At 41.3% G+C, this 10314-nt stretch overlaps 2 protein-coding genes across 2 annotated transcripts; both read right to left on the bottom strand.

Annotated features, from left to right (window-relative positions):
* Positions 1-3371: 3371 nt before the first annotated feature.
* On the bottom strand, positions 3372-8866 carry LOC117304854 (macrophage mannose receptor 1-like). Its single transcript, XM_033789476.1, has 6 exons — positions 8383-8866; positions 7448-7652; positions 6221-6477; positions 5673-5850; positions 4181-4416; positions 3372-3790 (listed from the first exon to the last, which is right to left on the bottom strand). Exons 1-6 carry the CDS (start codon positions 8435-8437, stop codon positions 3603-3605), a joined length of 1119 nt encoding a protein of 372 aa, XP_033645367.1. The 5' UTR covers positions 8438-8866; the 3' UTR covers positions 3372-3602.
* Positions 8867-9305: 439 nt separating this feature from the next.
* Positions 9306-10305, bottom strand: LOC117304855 (late histone H1-like). The gene has a single exon (XM_033789477.1). It carries the CDS (start codon positions 10004-10006, stop codon positions 9359-9361), a length of 648 nt encoding a protein of 215 aa, XP_033645368.1. The 5' UTR covers positions 10007-10305; the 3' UTR covers positions 9306-9358.
* Positions 10306-10314: the final 9 nt, after the last annotated feature.

Below are 10314 nucleotides of genomic sequence, written 5' to 3'. Positions count from 1 at the left end.
TTTTTACTCGGCCTTTTATAGTATACAAAAATAATTATTGAGTGGCTCAGAGTGGAATGGGAGGAATATCGCAAGGTAAAATTTGGACTGTTCCATTTCACGAGGCGAAGCCGAGTGAAATGGTACAGTCCAAATTTTACCGAGCGATAATAATCCTTCCACGAATTAAAGCCACTCAATTATTTGTTTTATATAACTGCGCATCATCCACTAGACGTATACACACGCGTAATAGTATACGTTACGCCACATGAAGACCAAAAAGTGCTATCAGAATTGCCAGAAAAAGACAGATTTAACGTTGAAATGTTTGCACTTTTCTATTTTTTTGCTACCTGGAAATGATATTGAACGTTTGTGAAAGTGCATTAACTTCCATTTTGTTTTCTGCTTTTCTGCTACCGGAAAAGCAGATTTCACTTTATTTACTCTTTCATAGTCCTATAATAACCGCAAAAGTAGAATAAAAAATAATGATCTACATTACAATATGCCTCGAAATTGCATGGTTTTGCCGACCGTGTTAGTTCGCAAAGTAAAATGAAAACAACGCAATTTTGAGCCATGTTTGTGTGTATAAAACAGCCAGTTATAACAATGGATTCAAACGCTTTTCATGGACCAACTCGACCGATCCAAGGCAACGTGTCCCTTTAAAACGCTTGACTTGTACTACTCGACATGTTTTGACAATACCTGAAACTATTTAAAGGCAGTGGACACTATTGGTAATTACTAAAAATAATTATTGCCATAAAACCTTTCTTGGTAACAAGTAAATGGGAGAGGTTGATGGTATAAAACATTGTGAAAAACGGCTCCCTCTAAAGTGCCATAGTTTTTGAGAAAGAAGTGACTTTCCACGAATTTGATTTCGAGACCTCAGATTTAGAACTTGAAGTCTCGAAATCAACCATCTAAACGCACACAACTTTGTGTGACAAGGGTGTTTTTTTCTTTCATTATTATCTCGCAAGTTCGATGACCGATTGAGCTCAAATTTTCTCAGGTTTGTTATTTTATGCACATGTTGAGATACACCAACTGTGAAGGCTAGTCTTTGACAATTACCAATAGTGTCCACTGCCTTTAAGAATTATAAAGTATTTAAAAAATAAATTAATGGACCCCCTCACTGTGAAGTGGAGCATTTGATTTAATAGCTTGATCATGGAAATAAAAATCTGAATTATTTTAATAAATCCAATCAAATCGCCTATTTAATCCAAACTCACATTGTCAATAAGTTGCTAAGACTATCAATTCATCCGATGGGTCCATCGGATCGACAAAACGACAGATTATCGCTGTATAAAATAGTACAAGGCATGAATGATCTTGATAAGGTTTTAGTCTCGACAAAGGTTCAAAACTATTGTTCGTCGAAAATGGCTTCTATCCTCCTTGAGTCCACCGAGCGTCATGGCCGCTTGAGTGCATGGAGTAAGCCCCCAGTCGTCATGCGAGGAACCTATCCACAAAGAACAAAAGGCGCCAGTCGATCTATACGGAGCGGGAAAACAAATCGGAAATTACGTATTTTAATTCTTATTCATGGAGATCTGCCCTAAAAGGTTGCAAAACGAAAAATTTCGTTAATAACAATAATATAAAAAAATCATGATTTCTTGAAAAAGTTTTCTTTTGACGCATGCCACCAAAATGTTTGCATATACTTTGAACTTGTTTAAAGAGCCTAATTAATTAGCTTATAAACGAAAACTTTATTTTACACGCGTCGTTTTATAGACTTGTGGACAAGTCGTAATGTCTGTCGCGGTCTGAAACGGCTCTTTTGCAAATCTCGCAAGACTACGGGATTGCGCGGGACTGCTGCTCACACTACTGCTATCTTATGAGAACATAAAGCCTGTCAGCACGAAAACTTGCTAAGCAAAGAAAAGTATTGCTTAACACAAACAGGTTACCAGCCAAAAACTAAGTTTGCATTGTTGTGACTGGTGTCCACTCAATTTTTACTTAGCAAAGAAGTTTGTCACGCAGTACTTCCTGCTATTGATGAAATTGGGCCCAGCAGTATGGCGAGTGAAAATCGTTTCTCTCGCCGTTTTCAACGAGTTGTCCACACGTCTAGTCTACGTTACCAAAGGAGTTATACCTGATTGAAGTTGGTAGTATGCCGACGAGTATTGTGCTATTCCTCTCACTCCCTGATTGAGTGTTCCATGGTTGGTCTTTTGGCATAGGCTGATGCATGCCCCATCAACGGTCCAATTCTCCCGTCCCCCTGTATTGCAAGGCTGGGGGAGAAGGTGACTTTACGGACAATCCGACCGAAACATTGATGAAATCGAAGTGCCAAGGAAGCCCAAAATGGAGTTTCCACCATCATCACAGCTTGTTGTGGCTCAAGACAACAACCCCATCAGATCGGTGTCTCTTCCAAAGTTTGAGTGATCATCTTTAACAGTTTACAAGAAAAGAGGCACTTCTCGACACAAATTAGTAATCCAAGACAGGTTCCTATCTGTGTACTAATTGGCGACTATACAGCTTTATGACTACAGCTACATTTCCGCATCATCATGCATTGAGGTACTGCACGTCCTAAGCATAACCCTTCTGTAACCGTAAACAGCTGTAGACGCCAACTATTCGGATAATGGTGTGGCAGGAGATTCTGTTCCCGAATGATTCTGTCCCCGCCCCTCCCCCAAAAATTAAGTGGTTAACTGTGTACACAACTACTTCTCATAGCGCCCTCTTTTGAAACATCCTCCTGTAGCCCACGTTACTTTTCAATGGGAGACTTTTGGGACGCTTGGTGGCAGCAGACTTACCAGGTAAAATCCATTGTTCTCGGTTATGTGCGCACGCTCAGAACTACGTAAACAATGGAAATTTACCTGGTAAGTCTGCTGCCACCTAGCGTTCCAAAGTCTCCCATTGGGGGGACAGAATCTCCAGAGGACAGATTTCCATTGGAGACAGGTGTCGCATGCAATTATGTCATCTATGCAATACTATCCGGAGGACATTATTGCATATGCAATAATGTTCGCCGGACGGTTTTGCATATGCAATCGTGTCCGCCCGGACGCTGCTGCATAATGCAATTGTGTCCGCCCGGACACATTTTGTGTGTGCATACATGCAGTTGTGTCCGCCCCGTGCAAAACCGTCCTTGCAGTACTTAAACGCCCTTGGTCGACGGAACACGTTCGCCATTTTTTTACAAGCTAAGTGTTTGGCCATTGGGTATTCGCTGCAATCATAAAATACGTGAATATTCATGCTGCATAATACGCGTGCATGCACGCTCGCTTACTACGCGCGCACTATACATGTACAGTCATGTACATGTCCACCTGACGGTTTTTGCATAGCCCCGGACACGGTTGCATATGCAAAAGTGTCCGGAGCGGACAGTATTGCATGGCGGACACAATTGCGTTTGACACTGGCCTTATTCACCCTAACATCTTACCTTCATACCAATCGTCTTCAAGATGTAACTTCCCTGTATGAATAATCACAAGATGATCCAGATCTTGCCGAACCACTCAGAACTAAAAACTTAAAAAAATCCCTAAAAAACGCAAAAGCGGCGCATGCAAAAGAGGAATTTCACAAATCATCGATCACCGTGTTGTTGCTACATGAACAGAAAGACAAGCAGACAGACAGACAGCCCAACATATTAACGGACAGAAGGACGGTTCTTGATTTATTAACAATCTACGGATTTCCTTACAGCCCACGCTTGGGGTTACAGTTGCTGAGGCCGCCGAGGAGACCGCCGAGGGAGAAAACTGCCCAGGAGTACTTGCTGAGGATAGGACAACAGAAAAAAAAAAACCTAAGTATTCTCGATATCGAAAGCTGTTGATAGGAGAAAACATTAATAATAGTAATTTTCCACTAAAATAACTTGAATTGATTCCGAAACGACAGAATTAGATTTTGAGGTCCCGAAATCTAGCGTCTAAAAGCACACAACGTCTTGTGGCAAGGGTGTTTTTTTCTTCCATTATTAAATCTCGCAACTTCGATGACCAATTTTATTATTGAGTTCAAATTTTCACAGGTTTGTTATTGTATGCATATCTTGAGATACACGAAGTGTGAAGACTGGTCTTTGACCATTACCAATGGTGTCCAGTGTCTTTGTCCAGCATTTATTCAAATCTAACTTCAGCAAATGGCTTCAGAAACCCACCTGCATAGACAAGCGGATCCACGACACACAAAATTCCATGGAGATCTGCGTTACAATCGTTGGTGAGCCAGTATCCATCACTGGTATCGAAAAATACGCAATCTACCTCGCCGTCCTGTCCGCCATAGTCCCAATCTGTTGTGTCCCATTTCGGGTTGTCGAGGGCCTCCCCGTAAACACCCTTAAATTCCCTGTCAACTTCCTGGTCTGTAACCCCAAGCCAGAAGTTAAGCACGCTGGGATTGGAAACAAAATATTATTAAAGATTAAAGCCATTGGACCCTTTCGGTACAGAAAAAAAAAAGTTCACAGATTTACAAATAATTTACAGGGTTTACAGAAGGTAATGGTGAAAGACTTCTCTTGAAATATTAGTCCATGAAATGCTTTACTTTTTGAGAAAACGGTAAAACAATATAAATTCTCGTTAGCGAGAATTACGGATTAATTTGTTAACACGTGTCATGACACGGCGAAACGCGCGAAAACAGGAGTGGGTTTTCCCCGTTATTTTCTCCCGATTCCGATGTCCGATTGAGCCTAAATTTCCACAGAATTGTTATTTTATATATAAGTTGTGATACACGAAGTGTGGGACTTGGACAATACTGTTTACCGAAAGTGTATAATGGCTTTAAACATTGTACGTCATGATAAAACAAATATAATTTTTTTTTCGTGGTCCCAAAGAGGTAAGACTAGTCTTATCTCGAGTTAGGACGAGTTACTCATCCTGACTTACGTTTTTTAGTATCAACTCTTTGTAAAATCGACCCCTGTGTTTAAGGAGATTCAAAGGCAAAATAACATATAGTGGCAAAGCTAGGAAAAGCTTTATTCACATAAGCCTTCGAACCGCCCTCAATTTTACCAAGAAATGATTTCATTTTAGAAACCAACATTTTGGCTGTTTTTTCATGATATGGCCGACCAGGGGCCGATTTCTTAAAAAGCTAAGATTGATCTTAACTGAAAATCAATCGTTGTTATAATGTGTGACGTCACTGTCACAATAAAACTCACTATGGATGGTGGTACTGACAATTTGTCTTACAATGGATTTTATTACTTTGTTTAAGGCAGTTGACACTATTGGTAATTACTCAAAATAATTGTCAGCATAAAACCTTTCTTGGTGACGAGTAATGGGGAGAGGTTGATGGTATAAAACATTGTGAGAAACGGCTCCCTCTGAAGTGCCATTGTTTTTCGAGAAAGGAGTAATTTTCCACGAATTTGATTTCGAGACCTCAGATTTAAAACTTGAGGTCTCGAAATCAACCATCTAAACGCACACAACTTCGTGTGACAAGGGTGTTTTTTCTGTCATTATTATCTCGCAACTTCGACGACCAATTGAGCTCAAATGTTCACAGGTTAGTTATTTTATGCATATGTTGAGATACACCAACTGAGAAGACTGGTCTTTGACAAAACCAATAGTGTCCAAACCCAGCCCTCCCCCCCTCCCTCTGTCGTGCCGTTGACCTACCCTGACAGAATGGCGTAGCGCGCCACAAATTCCTGCATGGTGCTCGTTGGTACTACCATCCTGCCCCCTGGTAACCCTTCACAGGTTGATCTCGCCGTGGTAAAGTTGACCCAAGCATTCGATAGAATGTGAAAATCGTAGCACTTCCCTTCGAATGGTACCATTGTTGGTGGACAACCTGAATTTCGTGCACAAAACAGATGTTGTTAAACTAAACTGCAAACTCTCCCTGATTCTACAGAAAGTTCCTTGAAAATAATAGAGTCGTGCGCGGCGCGTATCACGTGCACGTTTCCTTCCAAGATGGCGGTCAATGACGTCATGTGCAGTCGATCTTCATTACGCACTTGCATGCATCCAATAGTATTAAATTAACCACTGTTAATCACTTTTGCGAAAATTGGAATTTTCTAAATTACTTCGTGAAAGTTCTGTGAATTTTTCTAATTCACCATGTAAAATAATATGACTTCTCTCAAAAATTTACTATGTGAAAATTGAGACGTTTCTAAAAGAAGCGCGGAAAAAAAAGTTTGTTTCTGTTTTACCTGTGTTTGAGTCAATAGGGGAAGGTTGCATTGGGAGACGGCAGAGAACACCATATAACTGGGATCCCAGGTGGCACCTCTCGTCTCTCCAATTGTTGTTGTCTTTTTTCACGGTACCACATCTGACGCCGTCAGACTTGGGTCTACCAGTATCCCACTTGTCAAACGTTAAGGGCTGCCCTGTTTGAAGGGACGCGGTGAAGCGTGCCGATGGATATACCTCCAAGTTGTGGATTCCGAGCCAATAGGCTGGGTTCCTGAAGATCAATAAATAATAATAATCGGTTTCGCACTTTAAACAGCCGAAGGGCTTCTTTGCTCCAAAGCGGCACTCCAACATCATATTATACACTTGTCACTTGGGAATTAGTTCAGTCCTTAAAGGACACTTTCTGAACAGAACAAAAATTAAAAGTTCACACAGATTTACAAATAACTTACAGGGTTTACAGAAGGTAATAATGAAAGACTTCTCTTTAAATATTATTCCATGAAATGCTTTACTTTTTGAGAAAACATTGAAACAATATCAATTCTCGATAGCGAAAATTACAGATTCATTTTTAACACATGTCATGACACGGCGAAACGTGCTGAAACAAGAGTTTTTTCTCGATATTTTCTCCCGACTCCGATGACCGATTGAGCCTAAATTTGTACAGGTTTGTTATTTCATATTTTATCAGTTGTGATACACGAAGTGTGGGCCTTTGGACAATACTGTTTACCGATGTTGTGCAATTGTTTTAAACCATCCCGTCTCCCTGGAGAGAGCCTGTGCAACAATTAGATGCGCAAAGCTGTATCAATCACAGCATGCCCTCACTCACAGGTACCCCATGGGGATGGGGAGAAGCAATAATAGTTTAATAACAGAAGTGTCACGAAGTGGACTCGCACCCACACTCTGCTCAACAGAAACACCAGTGCTTGAGTTCGGTGCTCTTTTACCTGTTCAACGGCCACGACAACCCCATAAGATACGTGTATGGACTTAGAGAGAAAGAGAAGTTTATGCTGTCTGAAATGCTAATGACACACGTGTCTTGACCAGGATTCGATCCCACACCCTGATGTATTTGCCATCAGAACTTAAGCCGCTCGGCAGGCCTCCCATAATCAATGCCGTTTTGGTGAATGAACATAAATAGTTCCATTTACTAGTTTACTATTCACCAAAAACCCAAAATGTGTGCTTTACTTTGAGCAAATTAATAATTCACTTACGAGGCGCCCGAAGACGAGAGAAGATTTTCCACCGTCGTGACGTCACTTTCGTCCGTTATTTCTGCCAGGTCGGCGAACGGGGACACGTCCGTGCGGCATAGTTTCCTAGCATCAAACCAGGAGTCTGTGTCGTACAGACTATCTTCGAACACTACAAAGGTGTATCCAGTGGCACTGTTGTTTAGCGAAGTGAAAGACTTCACGCCTATAATTAAAAAATACAAATTGATATAATGTTAGTTTTGGATCTGATGGATAAAAGTATAATCTACTCGTGTACTGTATACTCAGTACTTTTTCCCAAACTCTGTGAAAAAGAAATTCTAAAGGAAAATCTATACTCAGTACTTTTCCCATATGAAAATCACTCAGATGGGATTCGAACCCAAGACATTTGGTCAAGGATCGTTGCGGAACCCGCTGCTAAATACATTAGAACTGCCTCCAGCCACCTGCGTAGCTCGATGGTCTATAAAACAAAATACATGTAGTTATGTGATCGAGCAGTGCAAAGGTCGTGGGTTCGAACACGAGTGATTTGCCTGTGAATCGTTTTAACAGAGTTCGGGAACGTATAATATTGAGTTCTTTGTATACAGTGCTTGAACAAACATCAATGTAAACAAATGTTGAAATACAATTGCAAGAACACAGAATTTGTGGTAGGCGGGAAGTTCATTACCGAGTCAGGCTCGCGGAATTTGTCACCTGCTGCTGAGTCGTCACCACGCAAAACACCGTGTTGCTAAAAAAGTCACACAAGTGGGAAAAGACTGTATTTTAACATCCGACAGTCAATTTTGTATCATCCTATTATCTTTTCATAAATTTAAGTCTAAAATTTGTGGTGACACCATGCCATGTTTAGAACGGCTATGGAACGCCGCTTTGAAGTTGTTCTTCCTACCCTAAAACAAAGAAATGGAACTACCTACCTGACATAAAGAGAGAGCCGACGATAACAAACAAACAGCAAACCAGTCTGCCCATTTTAAGCCCCGTGACACAGGCACATTCCTGTGTTTTTTGTAAGACTACGAAATGAACAAAACCTGCGCGAAGGTTAAAACCAGAGGTTTGTTTAATTGTTGAACTATCCGCTGTATCGCCAGAACATCGACTGTAGCTTTCATGCGGCCCCAACTGTTTTTATAATAAAACTAGGAATGTCAATAAAAGCCAAGCCAGAAAATCATTATTTTTTTTATAACCAATGAACCAAATGAAATACCGCAATCGATGGTGGAAATAATTATAGTATCATGCGAGAACAACAGCCGCCATGTGGATGTATCGTCAATTCATTAAAATTAAAGGAGTGGTGCGCATGTTCCGTATGAAATAAAGCCCACCATTTAATTGATTTAAGAACAATACCAGAGTTCCGCGTTACGAATTTTCTATGCATGATATTTGCTACCGTGAGTAAAAGGGTCGACCTAATACACACCCATGCTGTGTTAAGCATTTATTTTTATGGCAATTATTTTTATTTTTGTCATGCTTTTTTCATAAGTTTTCTCCCTAGGGCGCAAAAAAAAATGCAAACAGACTTCAAGTAGGAAGGTTTTCATAATTCCAGCTTTTTTCCCCCAAAAAGAACGGATTTTGAAATATTATTTCCAATATTCTTGCAATTGCGAACCCATCAAGTTTCCTCTTCAACCGTTAATAATGCCCAGTGAAGATTGGTAATCACGGTAATTGCATTTGTTAATTATCTTTAAATTAGATTGGTAATCAACATAATTGCATTTGGGAATTATCTTTAAATTAACATTTTCGTTTTGTTTAATAATTAGCCCAGAAAACAAAAAGATAACTTTTCAGACAAGTGGTAATCATCTCTCTTTGGAAATTGTGGTGGCTCTGAGAAGAGCCGTTGGGTTTGTTGTTTGGTTGACGCATCGTCTACTTCTTGCTCGACTTTTTGGCGCCCTTGCTGGCCTTCTTTTTCCCGGCTGCCTTCTTGGCCGCTGGCTTGGCAGCTTTCTTGGCTGGTGACTTGGTGGTTTTCTTGGCAGCAGGCTTCTTTGCCGGCGACTTGGCCGTCTTCTTGGAGGATTTCGCTGCTGGTTTCTTGGCGGGTGATTTCTTGGCCTTCTTTGGGGTTTTCTTCTTTGGAGACTTTGGTTTCTTCGTGGTCTTGGCAGCTTTCTTGGCGGCTGCCTTGGCCTTCTTTGCAGCTTTCTTGGCCTTGTCCTTCTCTTTCTGGGCAACCTTCTTTGCCTTGTCGGTGGTTGACTTCTTCTTGGCGGCGGCATCGGCCTTAGCGGACTTGCTGTCCAGCTTGAAGGAACCGCTTGCACCCTTGCCCCTAGTCTGGGACAGTTTGCCAGCGGCGACCATGTTCTTCACGCACCTCTTCACATGGATGTCGTAGTTGTCTCCAACTTTGTAGTTGGCTTTCACGTACTTCTTGATTGCCTGAAGTGAAGAGCCTTTGCGATCCTTCAGAGCAGTGACGGCTGCGGTGACCATTTGCTGTGGTGGAGGGTGAGAAGCCGGTGCCTTTGGCTTGGGGGCCTTCTTCGTCTTTGCTGGGGTTTGTTCGGCCATGGCGATCAAATTTTCACTTATTCACACCAATTTCAACTTGTCGTACACGTAGTTCAGGGAGTAATGCCAGGGAAACGCAACCCTCTCCACTTATACGTTGGTTGCGGACGTGTGGGAAATCACCCAATTAGGCACTCGCACTACCCTTGAACCTGCCGCAATTTACAATGTAAAATGGCGTTTTTAGAAATTGATGTGTTAGTACCTTCTTTTGGGGCCAGATTTTCTACTAAATTAAATTGCAAAAGGGGCATTTTTTAGTCCAATTCGATACAATAGGCTTCAATGCGTTTTCTGGTGTAAAGATT

Source organism: Asterias rubens, chromosome 21 (assembly GCF_902459465.1).
Source record: "Asterias rubens chromosome 21, eAstRub1.3, whole genome shotgun sequence".
NCBI classification, from domain to species: domain Eukaryota; kingdom Metazoa; phylum Echinodermata; class Asteroidea; order Forcipulatida; family Asteriidae; genus Asterias; species Asterias rubens.
Note: the sequence above shows the minus strand (reverse complement) of the source record. Positions and strands in the feature narration are given on the sequence as shown.

What these genes read in the sequence shown, in the direction of transcription:
- LOC117304854 (XM_033789476.1), bottom strand. Translation starts at nt 8,437, where the DNA reads ATGGGCAGACTGGTTTGCTGTTTGTTTGTTATCGTCGGCTCTCTCTTT. An exon ending in CCCTATTGACTCAAACACAG is followed by an intron (nt 5,851 to 6,220) that starts GTAAAACAGAAA and finishes CACGAAATTCAG; the next exon opens with GTTGTCCACCAACAATGGTA. An exon ending in GGATCCGCTTGTCTATGCAG is followed by an intron (nt 3,791 to 4,180) that starts GTGGGTTTCTGA and finishes TCCTATCCTCAG; the next exon opens with CAAGTACTCCTGGGCAGTTT.
- LOC117304855 (XM_033789477.1), bottom strand. Translation starts at nt 10,006, where the DNA reads ATGGCCGAACAAACCCCAGCAAAGACGAAGAAGGCCCCCAAGCCAAAG.